Source organism: Microchirus variegatus (genome assembly GCF_963457635.1).
Source record: "Microchirus variegatus genome assembly, chromosome: 12".
Classification (NCBI taxonomy): domain Eukaryota; kingdom Metazoa; phylum Chordata; class Actinopteri; order Pleuronectiformes; family Soleidae; genus Microchirus; species Microchirus variegatus.
The window spans coordinates 6,764,009-6,783,919 of NC_139813.1; the positions used below are offsets into that span (position 1 = coordinate 6,764,009).

At 38.2% G+C, this 19,911-nt stretch overlaps 1 protein-coding gene across 1 annotated transcript; it reads right to left on the bottom strand.

Moving 5' to 3' along the window:
- Positions 1 to 13,341: 13,341 nt before the first annotated feature.
- On the bottom strand, positions 13,342 to 19,053 carry LOC310935276 (histamine N-methyltransferase A-like; the record flags this gene model as incomplete). Its single annotated transcript, XM_083899134.1, has 6 exons — positions 13,342 to 13,846; positions 14,398 to 14,491; positions 14,906 to 15,036; positions 16,654 to 16,761; positions 17,700 to 17,752; positions 18,920 to 19,053. 6 exons carry the CDS (start codon positions 19,051 to 19,053, stop codon positions 13,494 to 13,496), a joined length of 873 nt encoding a protein of 290 aa, XP_083755260.1. The 3' UTR covers positions 13,342 to 13,493.
- Between the last annotated feature and the right edge of the window lie 858 nt (positions 19,054 to 19,911).

Sequence of the window (19,911 nt, forward strand, 5' to 3'; positions counted from 1 at the left end):
ACCTTATATTATAGCATTGACATGAATGTGAATAATACATTTAGTTTGACCTGAAATAATTATCTTCATGTAAACCATTTCTGAAGGTGAAGCAAACCAATTATTTAAGTTTTTCAAAATGAAAATAATTACATTGGTTTTATTACTTGATGTAAATAATCCATTAAACCTAAATACTTTTAAGTTCATGTAAATTAACAAAATTTATTTTAAAACACTTTGATTTAAATACTCAGAAAGCATTCCTTTTCAACACATTATTTATTGTTGAATAAAATTTTTTTCAATAACTTCATTGTTTCCCCAGCAGTCGTTCTCAAATACAAAGAGCAATCAGCGAGAACAAAATGCACCATACATGCAGTTTGTGCACTTGAATATGTAAACTAAATACTCTGACTAAAATAAGTTACTAATAGTACCAGAAAATGTTCCTAAAAACAAAATCAGAAAATTGTCCTATTTCAAAATGGAACGTAATGGTATTATTCCTTAAAATAAAGTGTTGTCAGAATCTCCTCAATTCAATAACTTGCAAACATATGCGAGGTAGCTCCTTGCACTCTCTTGGTCTAAAAAATCTGACATACAAAAATCTGTGCAAACACTGCGGTGCAAATGCAATCTCTCTCCAGTTTTCAGCACACTGCCCACTCATGCCTGTGATAACTTGGGCAGAAACTTAACTGTCAATACTGCAGCGGAATGCTGTCATGCAAATGCAAACTCTGCCCACCAACCTCAAATGGGTACAAAGTCTTGGCTGTAGAAACATTATAAATTGTTCTCAACAATGGGAAAACCAAATCAGGCGAGTCAGTGGAATTCAACTCTGCCTATTCTGTGCTGTAAAGCAGGGTGATCAGCATATGAACTTTTGGGGACATCTATTTTCCACCAAGCTCAGGACTTTTTGCACACATTCAAGGGTGTGCTGCAGATTTTTTGGATATTTTAGGTTGAGTGCGTAGGTGAGCCCGAAAACCATTGCAACAGCCATTGCAGTTATGGGCACCTGTTTCAGGACGTCTATTCCATCAATGACTATTTTAATGTCCTCTTGTCCACTAGTGTTGTGTCGGTCACAAACGATTTGTTCGAAATAACTGATCTTTTGAGTGAACGAACTGACTGGGATCACTTCATGAACTGATTCGTTCCTTTCTTAGTTCAGTTGAGCTCAGCAGCGAGCGTGGTGGCCGGGAGTGGAACTGAACTCGGGAATCTTCGGCGAATGACGTCGCGAATCTTCGGCAAATGACGCCGCCGCCGTGCGGGCAGGGAGGGAGGTGGAGCCTGTCAGGGCACGAGAGTTTGTGCAGTCACTCACCGACGAACGTACTAACACACTGAACTGTGAGACTGATGACAGAAAATGCTGATGCTATAGCTGAAATGTATAACTTGTAAGCTGAGAGATGAATGGTTTTCAAAGGGCTCAAAACAGCTGAAATTGTGTTGAAAAGGCATGTATAAGTGCAAGATTGAAAGTCCTGAAATGGTTGAGAAAAGGGCTCAAACTAAATCTTAACAAAACAATTTTTTGGGCCACTACAGTTTGTCTCCCCAATTTCTTAAACACCGGACAGTTTACTGGATAATTAACAGAAGCAAGAGTGCTCAGTTTGAAAATCAATAACAACTAAAACTAACCCAGCCATAAAATTGAAATGGTCACAAAAGGAATGGAAAGGAATGTTTGTTACCAGAAAAAAATATAAAGTGCTATGTTGCATTTCAACAATAATGGGTGTGTGGATGTTGTCTGTGTTAGTGAGAGAGATGCCCTTACCTGGTATTCTTTGATGAAGTGATGAACAGGTTCACCCAGGTAGCTCATCAAAGATTTAAGGACGCACTCTCTTCTTATTGTGATGTCCACTGTCTCAGTGAGAACAACTTACAACTTATTAAAAGCACACACACACCAACTATTCAACAATGGACTGATAACCAACTTATACATAGATACCTCATCTAAAACCTGCTTGTCCAACTGCGCCAAGAACTTTGTCTCCAAGGGAACGGTTGTAACTCGCAAAAACTCAGCGTTGATCTGGAAAAGGAAAACAGAGCATGTATCAAATATGTATTGAATGAAGAACAATATGTTATAATACAATATTTCTGTATTGAGCTACAATCAGGCAACATTCATGATTTCGTACAGTCAAACCAAAAATGTCTTATTGATCGTCATTACAAAGTTTCAGGGCGTCCCCGTAACAATGGTAACTCATTGGTGTCAGAGGGAAGGGAGAGACACACTGAATGAAGCCGTTTACAGATACACTGCAGACAAAGTCCAGACTACAGTTGTTATTTCACACAAGTAGCACACAACAGGAGACTATCCGTGTCATACGAGTTGACTAAACTCAAAAACGAATTGGTAACAGAGCAGCGCTCCATGTTTAGATCCCGCCCTGTGTGGGTCACCACACGCCATAACAACCAGCCACTTTGATACAGCGACGGAGGCTCGACATGTTTAAACAAACAAGTGTGATAGGTCGACTACTTGGAAGAAGATGTATTCTCTTTTTTCCACTTTGAGCATTTTTTTCCTGTTTACATGAATGACTGGTTTTTATTGAGTTTTCTTTTTTACATCTTCCAGATATCTACCATGTTTCACAAGCTGCAAACTTAAGCAACAGTGGTGCATCAGAGTCATTTGTCAGTATGAACACATAAAATGATTCAAAACATATGTTGGATGCGAGTATGAAAAATCTCAGGAATCAATGAAACTGAATTTATCTTTTGTTTTTTTTTAATAAACACAGAACAGAAGTTATCTTAAAAAAGGAATCGAGAATCGCTCAAACAATACCAATCAATCAATCAATCAATCAATAAAGTTTTATTTGTATAGCACTTTACAATAACCAGATGGTACCCAAAAAATAAAAATCAATAAAATAATACATAAAAACATTACATAAAAACAGAAAGTGCTGCTAGGGTGTTAGAGGCCTTCTAAAACTGCATAAAATAACAAACAGGTAAAATAAGTTCACCTAAGAGCTGGACTCCCCTAGTCAGAGTTAAAAGCCAATCTAAAAAAAATTAAGCTTCGATTTAAACGACACAAACATTTTTAGTTCTGCATCTCAGAGGCTGACACACTGCGTAATATCTGTCAACAGAAATTAACTTTACTCATCTGAAGTGAAAGGTGTCTCTCTGATGCTGGACAGAAGGGCATAATTACAAATAATGTCCAGGCTCATTAGCATATTCAGTGAAAGAAAGGTGTGTTTAAAACAGGGATCTGAAACTCAAATGTCTCGTCTGCTCACGAGGGGCCGGTCATGTCAATAGCCGGCCGGTGCGCACAAGCGATCGTTTGCTATGGTTTACTTTTCAATAAGCTGTGGTGTGTGGTAACTGTCAGCTGAATATGTCCGTGGTTGTGGTATTTGTATGAGTATCATCTTATAACTAACTGACAACCTAATAACTTGACTGACAAACGGATCGTAATAATCCTGATGTAAATGTGTTCTTCTTCTTCTGTTTTGGAGTTGACAGACTGGACGCAGCTTTGGCGTTATTCTGCCCCCCACAGTCTGAAGACGTATCTGCATTTAAGGGGTGTCCCATTTCTAAGTGACAAAATAACCCTCAACACTTGGTTTTGAGGGCCAGTTAAGATTAAGGGTTGAGCTTGAGGGTTAAGATTGAGGGTTAAGATAGGAATTGGAATTGGCCGTAAGTGTGATTGTACATGTGTTGATATATTATCTGAGTTCACAATATTCAGCTGTTCTGCAGTAATTACTGTTGGTTCCAGCAGAGGGTGCAGTGGCCTTACACTTCACTTTAGATCACCAAATGAGACAGTGATGCTTTTATTGTTTTAATTAATTGTCATTAATACACAACTTGTTTTTATATCTTAGTAAGGACACATCATTGACATAATGCATTCCCTAGCCCGTTAACCTAACCTTAACCATCACAACTAAGTCCCGAACCACAGTATGCATTCCTAATGATTAAGTAAATTAATCATTACTCAGTGACCTCTGTCTGCTTATTTTGTGTAATGTGTGCATAGTTGGGTCATGACATGCCACTGACAGATTTCTAGATTGTGGAATCTAATCTATTAATTCAGCTTTCACATACTGTCGGTCTTGAGTAAACGCACATGTTGCATATTTATCGTGTTTATCGTCTACGCCTCATCATTTTTCATTTATTCTGTAGGAAGATAGCATCAGAGAGGGTAACTAATAGGATGTATGAGGGAAAGTTGCTTATATATTTACATTATAGGTTTTATACATCTGAGAAAATCTTCCCTTTACATCCCTTTGTTTGAACATTTTCATATTTCAGAACTGCACACTCTTTTATGTATAGTATGAGGTGCCTGGAGAATCTTACTCTGGGCTGACAATTCCATCTGAACAAGCTCAGTGAAAGGGAATCTACTGTGAATGATGGAAAATGGACATTGCATAACATGTTGGCTGCATTCACAGGTGCGCCGACATAACAATGTCCCAATCGGTGTCCTCAGAGGCAATTATATTCAGTGATTTATAGAAAATGCCCATCTATGTGATACGAAGAAATGCCATGCTTTTAGGGTAGACATGTCTGAGAATGTGGGAAAGTATATACGAGGCCTTTTTAATTTTCACTCCGTTCTCCAAATGGCTATCTACATCACTGCCAGCTGCTGCAACAACTCATGCAAAAAAACTTACTACTCAGATTTATCAATTTGATCATCAAAAGTACATGCATTTCACTAATATTGCAACCGTCAAGGTGTAAATGAAGCACACTGACACAGTATGTGTTAGTTGAGTGTGTGATTGATTTCATACTCGACTCAACTTTCTGAGAGTTTTGATAGTTCAAAAAATTAAACACGCAACAATTAATTGCTGATTTGACTTTGGTGCTGGGTCTGGCCTATGAGTGATCTGCATACATGTGAGGGTATGGCTAATTTTTAACTGTCTTACACCAATTAAAAAAAAATATATATATATATATATATATTAAATCGGATTTGTCAGCAACAGCAATGAAAATCTTGTCATTGTCTTTTTATGTTAAATGTTATGTTTTTTTTTTCAAATTGAATGGAGTTCAGACACATTATACACCTTGTGACAGTGCTCATGATGACTATGAATGTGAACTACTGTCCTTTTGATTTATTAAGACATTGTAAAGGAGAACCTTGAGGTGAAATTATGACCAGAATTCTATTATAACTAGAAGCACTCAGAGAGTGCAGACCTCCGCCAAGGCAACTCGGGGCCTACAAAATACACCCAGCGATAACGTTATGGATCACACCCAAAATGAAGCACTTGTTCCTGGTCCCATTTCAGCCAAATCCGTTCACGACTTTTCAAGTTATCTTGCTAACAGATGAACAAACAGACAAACACCGGCGAAAACATATACCTCCTGGCGGAGGTCAATTACATTATGAGAAACTAAATCATGAACACACTGGTTGAAAAATATCTTCAGTGATACCTTCACCTCGAAGACCAGCTCTGTGTGTGACAGACAAATTAAACCTTTTTTTTTTGCAAGTTATTCATATTTTTAATCATCGTATTCACTCAAACTTCTACATCAGTGAGTGAATTTAGCAAAGGTTTCGAGATTCAAGGTTTTTTTATTTGTCACATGTTAACAGTTACACGGTAACACACAGTGAAATGTTAATTTAGATTCGCTCTGTTGCTGAACATTTACTACAATTTTAAGGTAAATTTGACTTAAATATGGTAACAACACAAAAATATAAATAGAAGGTGTGAATAAGTGACAGGAAAAGTGACAGTGATGCTAAAGTGCAGTATCGCAGTAGTGTAAATTGTCCATAGTTATATTTATAGTTATCGGGTGAGAGGTATGTTCTGGTTAGGGTTGTCAGGCTGCAGAACTGTTTGCCTGAGTTTAGCAGCTTGAACAGTTTGTTGCTTGTGTGGGAAGTGTCCTTAAGGATCTTGGTGGCTCTGCTCCAGCAGCGTCTGGTGTAAGTCCTGCAGAGAGGGCAGATCTGAGCCGAAGCAGCGCTCGGCTGCTTTCACCACTCTCTGCATGGCCTAACAGTCCTGGGCTGTGCAGTTTCCGAACTGAACAGATGCTTGTTGTTAAGACGCTCTCCACAGCAGCTGTATAGAAGGTTTTCAGGATCTTAGTGGAGACCCTGAACCTCATCAGCTGTCTCAGGTGGTACAGCCGTTGTCTCGCCTTTTTGACCTAGGTGTAAGTGTGGATGGACTAGGTGAGCTCAACCAAGAGTTGAACTCCGAGGTACTTGATGTTATTTACCACATACACTGGAGCACCATCAATGAAGAGAGGGAATAATCTACTACCATCTCTCCGTCCTGTAATCCTTGACCATCTCCTTGGCAGTTTTCCAGCTTTTGTTTTATTTTTCAGAACAAGGCAAACTTTTACAAGGTTTCACCCAAGTACATCTAATCATCATCACAACTCACGTTGACAAAGTCCTATTTACATAGCAAAGTGCTATGTAATGTCAATTTTGAAAATCATTCAAAGTAAGTGACAGATATCCTGATATACATCCTGCACTAAAATACACTAAATCATCATCAGGTTATGTTGACCCCCTGGATTATTATGTGGAATCATTAAATCTCAATAATCAGGCAACCTGTGAAGTTGCACAAGACAAAAAAAGACAAAAGCTTAAGTTTATGCCTGTATTAAACCTACAGGTACAGTATCAGCTGGACGGCAATAATAAGATTGATCCATTAAATAGTTTTAACAGTAATTTAAACAATATACAGCAATATCAAGGTAACATGGACTAGTTAAGAGGGTTTCTCTACAGTGTTGCACACGTATAAGTACACAAAGTCAAAGTATGGATCAAAAGAGCTTAGAATTAGAAACATCTTGAAATATTTCCCCAGTTACAATCATCCTGAAAGCTGATCGAAACTGGCTATAAAAGAAAGCATAAATACATGGATTGAACATTGAATTTGACCATCCAAGCCACTTAAAAAATTGCAATACATGAAAAGGTACTGTATACTTGCTCAATGGATTAAAATTAATACACAGAACAAAAGGCATCCAACTCAGGAGAAAACTCCCCACCACAATAGACAGAGTTTTAGTTGCCTTTCTCTCCATTTTACTGGCAGTTGCAGCAGAGTTTGCCATGCTCAGGATGCTGCGTGCTTGTTTCTGTGCCACCATCAAAATCTTTAGGTAGAGTGCAAACATCACAATAGCTGGGATGCCAAATCCAATAAAAATTCCCACACCTACTGTACCCTGTGTTTTATTTTGAAATAAAACACACCTCTTGTTTTTTTGTCCTTTATCTGGGGCCTGGAATGTCAAAATAATTCCATTTACAGTGGCAATAGTCCAGGACACCATGATCATGATCCAAACAACACGGACATTTATTTTGATTCTGTATATCAAAGGATGGCACACTGCATAATATCTGTCAACAGAAATAAAGCACACATTCCACATGGAAGAATTGCACAACAACAGATCTAAGCTGCCCCGTATCCTACAAAGCAAATGATGCTGATGCCAATATGAACTTACAAAGAGCACGACACTGAAAGGCAAAACTGAAAGTCCAACTAACAGGTCAGCCACAGCCAGAGAGAGCAACAGGAAGTTTGTAGGAGTGTGGAGCTGTTTGAAGTAAACAACAGACAGTATTACAAGTAGGTTTCCAAATGTTATGAGAACTGACAAAGAGCCACCAAAAATACAAAATAAATATGATATGGTTGCTGCAGTTATATCAGGCACATTTGCTGATTCATTAAAAGGAAACTGCTCTGCAACAATGTCTGAATAATCCATGTTTAAATGATAATTTCTAGCTTAATAACACACCTTACATTAAGACAAATGAACATAGACTCATGCACAGCAGTAGACAAGGAAATATGTTTCACACCATGCTCATAATCCTGGTTTGTGCATCTGTAGTGAAAGCTGTCCCTAATCTCTGCTGGTGAGCAGAATGTCAGAATAGATATACTGTTCAAGCTCATTAGCATATTCAACAAAGGTGTGTTAAAAATATGTCAACATGCTGAGTAACCACTCCTCTACCGATACTACCAGACAAGTTCTGGACACATTCTATCATTGAAAGTTTTTTTTGTCTATTTTTTCATAGTTGGTGTCAGAAGTGGGTGGTCTCCAGCAGACCATCTTGGCAAAATATGAAATCAGTGACAAAGTCTGCCGCAAAAGATTCCGAGACCCAAACATTTGTCTCCAGAGGTGCCAGTGTTGTTCAAGGAACACAACACACAAAGAAGACACCAAGCAGCAGAGCTGTCTGCCACACAACCAAACACAACACTCAGTAATGCACAGGCCTACAGACACATGATTGATAAAAATAAAAGTAATAAACATAAATTAATTAATTTTAATAATTAATTAACTTTAGATCGGGGCACCACCCTGAAATCAGGGAAAAGACAATCAATCTATGCCTTTCAAAATCAGTCTAAATAATCACTGTAATTGACTATATCAAAGATATCCCAATTGAACAGTAATGAAGGTATGAATCCGAGCACTGACTCTCTCAACCCCCGTTTGTCATAATATTCATGTTCAAAAGAAACAGACCATTCCTTTAAGTGAACAAAAGTAAAAATTTATTAAATCAAATAACAAGAATCAATTAAACAATTTGATTCACTAACATTAAATATCCAAGATGATCTAAGTTAATGAGCATTAAAGCATAATGATAATTTAGTAATTTGAATCAATAAATCTTACTTGCTAAAGCTAAAATCACACAAGCTATCTACAACATAAACACCAGTGTGTGTGTGTGTGTGTGTGTGTGTGTGTGTTAGTGAACCAGGAAGCGATAAGATAAGAGAAGGAAGTGACGCGGTTGATGGCCAATTCCAATTCCTTGCTTAACCCTCAATCTTAACCCTCAATCTCAAAAATGCGCGCTCCCGCTAGTGCAAGTGCTCTCCCGATTCTCAGAATTTTCAATAAGCCGCGGTGTGCGGTAACTGTCAGCTGAATATGTCCGTGGTTGTGGTATTTGTATGAGTATCATATTATAATAACCGTGACGTAAATGTGTTCTTCTTCTTCTTTTTTGTAGTTGACAGACTGGACGCAGCTTTCGCGTTATTCTGCCCCCTACAGTCTGACGACGTATCTGCATTTAAGGGGTGTCCCATTTCTAAGTGACAAAATAACCCTCAACACTTGGTTTTGAGGGCCAGTTAAGATTAAGTGTTGAGCTTGAGGGTTAAGATTGAGGGTTAAGGAATTGGAATTGGCCATAGCTGTGACTGGAAACGCACGCCTCCATCGAAGATGGTGCCAAAACACATTAACATCAGGCTGCAGATCTAAGACCGAACACGTGACAGCATGGCAGTAGGAGCGCGTGTTTGACTCAAGATGGCGCCTGTGAGACCTTGCATTCATGAATGAAAGAGGGAGTGAGTGAATGAGTGAGAGAGAGAGAGCGGGAGTACACGATTGATTTGCGTGCAGACACAGAGTGTGTTTCAAGCTCAGCGTTCTGTGAACGAAAAACAGGATCGCGTGTAACATAAGTTGATGGCAGTGTAAACCACACAGACTTGACACCTTGGAAGCCAGGCCAGTCAATGAGTCGTAACGTTTATACAGCCATTATCTCACCATGCGATCTGTCTGCTCTCTCACAGGGTGGGAGAACCAGCGCTGCAGCTGGGTGCTCCACATTCAACAGTATAACCACGATAACAAACACAAAACGTAAACAAAGAAACATGTGGTTATGACAACACAAAGAAAAGTTAACAAACACAGGCACATAATCTAAATCTGCCCAGAAGACGTTGCCTATTACTGTAAGCCGATATAAGGTTCTGTGGTCCGTCCGTGGGTCCGGTCCAGTTCGTTGGAGCCGCGGTGTGTGGACGGGCTGTTATTTGGCTCACAGCAGACAGCTGTTGATCCTCTTTATCTCTCTGAGTACGCATGGATCGCTTTCCGCATATTCAAAAATTCATTAAAAATATTCTTCAAGAGATATGCAAATATATTCAACGGATTCTTGTTCAGGGCATGCTTGACTATGACTGTGTACAATTTCAAGACATTCCAAGATACGTTTGGGGTCTTTTTTGAATAAAAAGTTAAGTCACTGCCTAAGTGCACAAACTTTCCTCATTTTCAAAAATTCATTAAAAATATTCCTTAAGAGATATGCAAATATTTTCAATGGATTCTTGTTCAGGGCGTCGTTGACTATGACTGAGTACAATTTCAAGACATTCCAAGATACTTTTGGGATCTTTTTTGAATAAAAAGTTAAGTCACTGCCTAAGTGCACAGACTTTCCTCATTTTCAAAAATTCATTAAAAATATTCCTTAAGAGATATGCAAATATTTTCAATGGATTCTTGTTCAGGGCGTCGTTGACTATGACTGAGTACAATTTCAAGACATTCCAACATACTTGGAATGTCCAAGTGCATGGATCGCTTTCCGGATTTTCAAAAAATTCATTAAAAATATACTTCAAGAGATATGCAAATATGTTCAACGGATTCTTGTTCAGGGCATGCTTGACTATGACTGTGTACAATTTCAAGACATTCCAAGATACTTTTGGGGTCTTTTTTGAATAAAAAGTTAAGTCACTGCCTTAGTGCATGGATCGCTTTCCTGATTTTCAAAAATTAATTAAAAATATTCCTTAAGCGATATGCAAATATTTTCAATGGATTCTTTTTCAGGGCGTCGTTGACTATGACTGTGTACAATTTCAAGACATTCCAAGATACTTTTGGGGTCTTTTTTGAAGAAAAAGTTAAGTCACTGCCTAAGTGCATGGATCGCTTTCCTGATTTTCAAAAATTCATTAAAAATATTCTTCAAGTAATATGCAAATATTTTCAAAGGATTCTTGTTCAGGGCATGCTTGACTATGACTGTTTACAATTTCAAGACATTCCAAGATACTTTTGGGGTCTTTTTTGACGAAAAAGTTAAGTCACTTCCTAAGTGCATGGATCGCTTTCCTGATTTTCAAAATTTCATTAAAAATATTCCTTTAGAGATATGCAATTATTTTCAATGGATTCTTGTTCAGTGCATCGTTGACTATGACTGAGTACAATTTCAAGACATTCCAACATACTTGGAATGTCCAAGTGCATGGATCGCTTTCCGGATTTTCAAAAATTCATTAAAAATATTCTTCAAGAGATATGCAAATATATTCAACCGATTCTTGTTCAGGGCATGCTTGACTATGACTGTGTACAATTTGAATACATTCCAAGATACTTTTGGGGTCTTTTTTGACGAAAAAGTCAAGTAACTGCCTTAGTGCATGGATCGCTTTCCTGAATTTCAAAAGTTCATTAAAAATATTCCTTAAGCGATATGGAAATATTTTCAACGGATTCTTGTTCAGGGCGTCGTTGACTATGACTGAGTACAATTTCAAGGCATTCCAACATACTTGGAATGTCCAAGTGCATGGATCGCTTTCCTGAATTTCAAAAATTCATTAAAAATATTCCTTAAGCGATATGCAAATATTTTCAAGGGATTCTTGTTCAGAGCGTCGTTGACTATGACTGAGTACAATTTGAATACATTCCAAGATACTTTTGGGGTCTTTTTTGACGAAAAAGTTAAGTAACTGCCTAAGTGCATGGATCGCTTTCCTGATTTTCAAAAATTCATTAAAAATATTCTTCAAGTAATATGCAAATATTTTCAAAGGATTCTTGTTCAGGGCATGCTTGACTATGACTGTGTACAATTTCAAGACATTCCAAGATACTTTTGGGGTCTTTTTTGAATAAAAAGTTAAGTCACTGCCTAAGTGCATGGATCGCTTTCCTGATTTTCAAAAATTCATAAAAAATATTCATTAAGAGATATGCAAATATTTTCAATGGATTCTTGTTCAGGGCGTCGCTGACTATGACTGAGTACAATTTCAAGACATTCCAACATACTTGGAATGTCCAAGTGCATGGATCGCTTTCCAGATTTTCAAAAATTCATTAAAAATATTCTTCAAGAGATTTGTAAATATTTTTAACGGATTCTTGTTCAGGGCATGCTTGACTATGACTGTGTACAATTTCAAGACATTCCAAGATACTTTTGGGGTCTTTTTTGAAGAAAAAGTTAAGTCACTTCCTAAGTGCATGGATCGCTTTCCTGATTTTCAAAAATTCATTTAAAATATTCCTTAAGCGATATGCAAATATTTTCAATGGATTCTTGTTTATGGCGTCGTTGACTATGACTGAGTACAATTTCAAGACATTCCAACATACTTGGAATGTCCAAGTACATGGATCGCTTTCCTGATTTTCAAAAATTCATTAAAATTTCTGGAGGTTTCAATAAGGAATTCAGATACTTATTCCCATGAGAGACCTCACAATATAAACTTAGACCACAATCTCAGGCAAATTGTTTAGAAACACAAGTTTGTCACTGAGCAGAAGTGGAAAGTGTACTCAAGAAAAAGTACCACTATTTTAGAAATATTTTTACTTCATCCTTTAAGGTACTACTCAACCATTTGGTCGACACTTAACACTTAATGTCACTTGTTCTGAATGTTGTACACAAACCAGGTTTATCATGAACAGACGTCTCAACCGTTTGGTAGAGGCCTGTATCTGAAATACTGTAGGGTCTAATAAAAAAAAAAATATATATATATATATATATATATATATATATATATATATATTTATTTATATATATGTATATATAGATATTTATTGTCGTTATTGTTATCATAAGTAAATAAAATAAAATCATAAAAATGCAAATAAACAATTTAAAGTAAAAATCATGTTTTGGCATGTGGCGCCACCTACCGCCGTCTACCAATCATTGCAGTCAGTAGAGTCTCAGCTGCAGAGCAACCACGGGTTGCCAGTTGCGTCTGAGCTACAATTGCAGAAGAAAAAGAAATCTAAAAGACCTCAGTATTTTGAATTTGAGTGTAGTAACCGTTTGTGGCCACATTCTTACATATGGCACCTATAAGGACCCAAGCAGAAGAGCACTAATCACTGCCGTGTAATGAAAACATATGGAGAGATCCTGAAAACAATAGATTTTGTGGATTTGGCTAAGCATGACACACAAGGCAAAAAACCCACACGGATGAATGAGAAAAAAGAGAAGAAACTACAGGAGAACATAGCGAGAGAAATGTATATTTATTTCCTGGAGAGATTTTGTGCACTTTGTTTCCAGGAAATTATTACATTTTCTTCTAATGATGACAATAAAGCTCTATCATTACTACAGGTATTCACTCAGTTATGGAATGGGTCATCTTGCATGCTTTTATTGGTCAGTAAATATTATTAAAATACTAATTAATTTTGATTAACTTTGGCTGAAGAAACTGACAACTGCGGGGAAAAATCCTTTATTCCATGTCAGGATGAAGTGATTCCACTCAGGCATGAACCAGTATGCAGCTCAGATCGCTGTTAAAGAACACTCTGCCATCTTTCTCCGCGCTGCACTTGTTCCTGAGAAGGTCTAAGATGCCAGCTCTGATCTCTTGTGTGAAGGACTGGTAGAAATCATCTGTGGCCGTCATGAAATTCAGCAGCCGCGCTCCGGTCGCGCTGCTCGGATCAAAGCACTCGGTGATGTCAAAGGTGTTGTGAATGATGTGCTCGTCGTACTTGAGACCGTGGCTCTTCAGACAAGCAGTCACGTCTGCGGACGAGCGATAGTGCGTGATGGCGTCGACACACAGGTCCTTGTGAAAGGTCTTCCACAGGGTGTCCCAGCCACTGTTAGCTGGATTTAATAAAAATGCAGTAATTCAAGAGGGAAACTACTGGGTTGTGCTATTTGTTCATCTTAAAGGTGCATTATGTAATAAATGTAAAGCAACTGGCCATAAAATCCTCCTAATATGTCACAGAGACTCAGGAATAATGTTCATATAACAAACTGAACTCACCAACATCAACAGCACAGCCAAAATATTTGCATTAAAAATCATGCACTGCAAATCATGTTTATGTTTTGAAATCATGTTTGACATGTGGCGCCACCTACCGCCGTCTACCAATCATTGCAGTCAGTAGAGTCACAGATGCTGAGCAACCACGGGTTGCCAGTTATGTCAGAAAACGAAACCTAAAAGACCTCTGTATTTTGAATTTGAATGTAGTAACTGTTTTTGGCCACATTCTTACATATGGCAGCTTTAATAAATATGGTCAAATTAAGTGAAAATTCATTGTAGGGCTTTAACAGGTTGCATTCACAAGTTATTTTACCACGTGTTGCAGTAATCTGACAAACAACATAATTAAAGTGAATGAATATCCAGTTCTTTTTACCTTTTTCAATGATAATCATGAGTCTGCCATTGGTTTTCAGAACGCTGTGGTAGAACTTGATCGTTTCAACCATGTTTTCCACATAGTAGATCATCTGGTAAGGAGAGAAAAAGGATGGGGAACATTTATTTAAACATTTCAGACGGACCAATTAATACCAGCAAGTGGATTTATCGGGCTTTCACACCCATCATGACTGATTTCTGGTTCCTGAACTTGAAAAATTGGTTATAAACACAAATACTTGGGAGTTTGGTCTTTGGTTTAAAGTCTTTAAACCTTCTTTTATTACAATAACTGCCGTGCCACTGTTTGGCACGCTGCTTTTATACACATGCTGTTTTATGTCTCCTCAGTAATGTAAAACACAATACGTTCATATGCCATGAATTTGTTCTCCATGAAAAAAGATTCTGCTCCTCTGTATTGTATATAACAGAGGTAAAGTGAACAGTCTCATCATTTTCAGGGATTATTACAGGACAACACAAAGACGAAGTACAAATACCTGAATCATGTGAATGAAGTCAAATCTCTTCACGTCAGCCTTGGCTTTCATCTGCTTTTCATAGTCCCCACTGTGCATGACATGCCAAGCGAATGGGATCTTCTGAAGATTTGCAGTCTTTGCTACCAGAGCTAAAATTGGAACATGAAATACATTTACGTTGGTTGAGTTGTAGGGAAAACAATAGTGTTTTACTTAGAGCCCAAATCAGATTTTTAAGCATATCCAGATTGAATATAGCAGCGAGAAAAAAAAAAAAAACACATGACATCACACAATTTTCCAAAGACGAGTCAGGCCACAAACAGAGATGGTTTTGAATTAGGTTCTGATCCATTTCAAATCTGAACGTCCCGGTCGCTCAGATAGGATTTTCAAAGTGTCACGTAGAGTCTCCATCGCTGCATCGGAAGTGATACGCGTCCAATTTAGTCTCTACACAGAACAGATCAGTTGGTCAGGAAAGTCAGATTCTGATCGCATACGCTTAGAAATCTGATCCCATTCACGCAACAAGCCTATGGTGGTCATATTGGCAAGTGTGGAGTGAAGTGACAAGGCCACATCAACACATCTAGTGCAATCATATTTGTTCCTATCTACTTATATGTATGCATTTATATTGTGTTATGGAAATTTTTTAAACTAATTTGATAAAAACTGCACATTATATATTTTTTGATAAAATGAATATTACAATTTAAAAACTCTCATACCACAACCATACATCTAATGGAAAGATTTCAGCAGAGAGTAAAAATCCCCTTCAGCAGGTTTCAGCTTTCTTTTGTTGGTCTCTGAAACATTTTTTGCCAACTGGGTTTGAGCAATTCACCACGTTCTCTGTGACCTGCCAACTTCTCTCTCGAGCCCCCACCCCCCCCCCCCCCCCCCCCATCCCCATCCCCATCCCCAGTGTGAGGTTCTTTCACAGACCTTTTTGCTGCATTCAGCTGCACTCATTGTTCCCTTGAGTCTGTTTTCCTGTCGCTGTTGCTGAGAGGCCGAATGCTGCTGCCAATATGAACAGTCCTTGAGTTTTTGCAAAAGGATCTCAAACTGGCAAACTCCTATCCGGCGACTTTGAGGAGCTTTATTCTTGCCACTCTACACCAAGAAGGCATCTGAGTTATTTGTTATTTTACTCAGGTGTTGCTGATAGAAGGAACAGTTTTCTACTGTGCTCTACAGTTTTGAGTTTGGTTTTGTTTAATGGAAATAGAAAGATGCTTTGTTTACTGGAAAGTGTGATGAGTGCAACGTAAAAACAACACCAACCAGCAAACAATCAGCAGACCCAGTGCAGGACTGAGTCTCTACAATGACAATACTCAGCACAATACTGAGTGAAGGCAAAAAAGCCACTTATATCCAATAAAGGACCACATGCTGAAGTCCGATTTGAAAAATTAGAACTGATGATGAGATTTTTGTGTCACTTTTTGTCACAAAATTGCAAAATTGCAGCCATGGCTTGGTAAGAAGTTGCATTGAAAAACAATGAGACGAGAGCACAGGACAAATGTGAAAGCGAGTAAGTGAAGACACAGGGCCTAAAATACGAGGTAGGGGGTTATTGTGCACAGGTTTAACAGATCAGGGCGGAGCAGACGATGACAGAAACAGGGAAACCCGACAAAGACAGGACGTAAACATGCAAGAAACACTTGGGGTTAAGTCCACACTGTAAAACAGGAATATGTTACTACAACAAATAAATGATGTTTTTGTTGCATTGTCGATGATACCTTTGAAGTTGTCTGTGAGCTGGGAGCTGCCCTCCACAATGTCAGCAGTGATGGGAACAGCAGGGAACACAGACTGCAGCAGAGAGATCATCTGGACATCCACCTCCCCTGGAACGAACAGGAAAGCCTTCAAGTCTGAGATATTTTATCATTTCAAACATTCAGCTTTTCTTCCTATTTATGCAGTAATAGTTCCCAGAATGGATGTGAATTCATGCCCCAGTACCGCCTTGGCAAACTGTGCACAGTCAACCAGTGTCCTGATACATTCAAAGCAATAAAGTAAGCACCGACATCCATCTATAAAGAAAGTTGTGTCTGTGTGTCTGTGACGGGCATATCTCGCTGACCGTTAGTCAGATCGCCCTAAGATTTTGGATATGGGTGGAGCATGGCCTGACGGTGTGCATCCTTGATTTTCACGGATTTATCATGCTGCACTTTCGCTGATTTATCACGCTACACCAGGCAGGCAGCGGCTCATCAGCAGCAGCTGCGCTGTCTGGAGCGGGGAGGTTGGAGTGCAGAGGCACACGGTTCATGGTGTTATACTGAAACGACAAATTCGGTGTTCATTCAACAATATGCTGGCACATATTTATTTTGCAATAGCATGCTACTTCTTTGCGGCGACTTGGCGAACCTGTTTCCAAAGGTAAGCTAGCGAGTATACGATTAGCAAATAGGGTAGGGCTAACGTAATACAAACACTGTGCAACCTCATTAGGCACAAGGGACCGTATCTATGTTCCCCGGGTCCTCTGTTCCCCCTTTGTATGTGACTGGGGAACATAGGACCCTTTCTCTAACCCTAATACCTAACCCTACCCTTTTTCAAAAAAAGGGTCCTATGTTCCCCTGTCACATACAAAGTGGACCTTTTTTAGGTGTTGTGACTGACAAATCTTTAATCTCCCACTATAGGAATACATACTTCCTACTGGCACGGCACTAAATAAATACAGGTACAGTCCACAGTCCAAAACAGGGAAAATGAGCTTTGAACCGTAACAATTATTTACCAGTTGCTGTATATCATCACATACCTCCACCGCTTCCGACGCCAAGAACATCCAGGGCTTTTTTATCTGCTCCAAATCTGCATTGACAAATGTAGATAGTAAGAACTAGTACATTATGTTATTGGAAACACGTGGAAAACATACACTGCCGTTCAAAAGTTTGGGGTCACTTAGAAATGTCATTATTTTTGGAAGGAAAATAAAAAAAAATTCTATGAATAAAACATTAAATGAATCAGAAATACACTCAATACATTGTTAATGTGGTAAACGACTATTCTAGCTGCAAACGTCTGGTTTTTAATTGAATATGTACATAGGTGTATAGAGGCCCATTTCCAGTGTTCTAATGGTACATTGTGTTTGCTAATCATGTTAGAAGGCTTTTGGATGATTAGAAAACCCTTGTGAAAGTATGTTTTGCTGTTTTGCTGGTTCTTTGATGAAAGGGTAACATTATTATTTTGAATAAAAATCATTATTTCTAATCTGGTCAATGTCTTGACTATATTTTCTCTTCATTTCGCAATTCTTTTGTTGAATAAAAGTGTGACATTTAATGTAAAACACAAAAAAATTGTACAGGTGACCCCAAACTTTTGAACGGAAAAACCAAATTGTACCAAATATCTGTGCTGTATATGTAATTAGTTGTTAAACAGTAATACTTTGATACAATACAATATTATTTTGACAATTACCAAGAATATACTTTGCCATACATGCAACAACAAAGACTCATGGGAAGGGGACAGCGTTGTATCTGCATTGTCAAAGACTGGGAGAGCTGTTGACCATTTACCTTTACCTACACTTTGTCAAGGTAATTTAAGTTTAATTTAACTTAAGTGATTGCAATCAGTTCAGTTTCTTTAACAAAGCACCTGTCAATCCTGCTTAGGAGTAGGTCATTATATTTAAGTTGTGTTTTAATGTGCATGTAAAAAATCTACTTCATGAAAAGTGACCACAGAAAGAACTTTCAATGACTTATAAGAGAAAATATTTTAAAACAGCTTCATAAGTGCTAGCTTTATGTCTGTATGAAACCAAAAGGAATTCCATCGCTGCATAAAAATACTCTGGAACCTTTGAGAGTTGTAATTAACTGAGACCTCTGTCAGAAAGCTCCCTGATCCCATTCCTTCAAAAGGCACAAAGACAAAAAGAGGGGACTCATAACCTCTCTGCTGCTGCTGCTGCGTCGTCAGTCAAAAATAATACGAGGAATTTCTTTTTTGTACCTTTTAAATTCCCCTGGCAGGATGCTGTGAACACACTGGAGGATGGCCTCGTGTTCTCCTGAGTGTTGCAGGTAGAACTGAAAGCTTTGGACAGAACTGCCCTCGTAGCAAGTCTGCTTTGCTTCTGCAGCCATGACCGATCCCCTGGAATGCAAATAAGGGAACACATTTTGTTAGGAATCAAACGAAAGGCACGAGGAAATAGCACCATTTCTAAAGCAGCCCTAAATGGACAAAGTTTGCACTTTACTCTTAAATCACAATTACCTTGACGAAGTGTAGTAAAGTGTAGTAAAAGCAAGAATCAGCAGCTCTGCCGCTCTTTCACAGTGCAGATATGCAGCGCTGCCCCCTCCCACATTTTGCAGTTGCGTAACAGTTGGAAGATGAACTTTGCCAAGTGTAGCTGCTGCTGCTCTTTCTTTCCAGTTTTGACTGAATGACGTCATGTATAAATCATATAAATATCAAAATAAACTTCAAATATTTCATATTTGAGAAAATTAAGGCTACATTATTTCATAAAACCACTTTTACCATCACACTAATGCCATAGAAACCTTTTTATGCAACTAAATAGATGTTTTTTTTTACCCCCTGTGACATATCAAACTGTAAAGTCAGAGCCATTTCTTTTGCTAATTAAAGTATTCTCTTTGGTCAGGCAGAAGGTGACCCTGAAGTCATTACACTTCTTAATAAAGACACGAAGTCTAAAAAGCACTCCGGGCCGTCGGTGTATTTTCAAATGCCTCGTCTTTGACCTTGAATATCAAAAGGTGAATTGCTACAAATTTCAATTTCGCTCGGACGCCGCGAAAAAAAAAAACAATACAAATATTTTGGCTGTACTGTTGTTGTTGGTGAGTTCAGTTTGTTATATGAACATTATTCCTGAGTCTCTGTGACATATTAGGAGGATTTTATGGCCAGTTGCTATAGATTTATTACAAAATGCACCTTTAAGTGTTGTCATTTTTGTTTCTCAGATG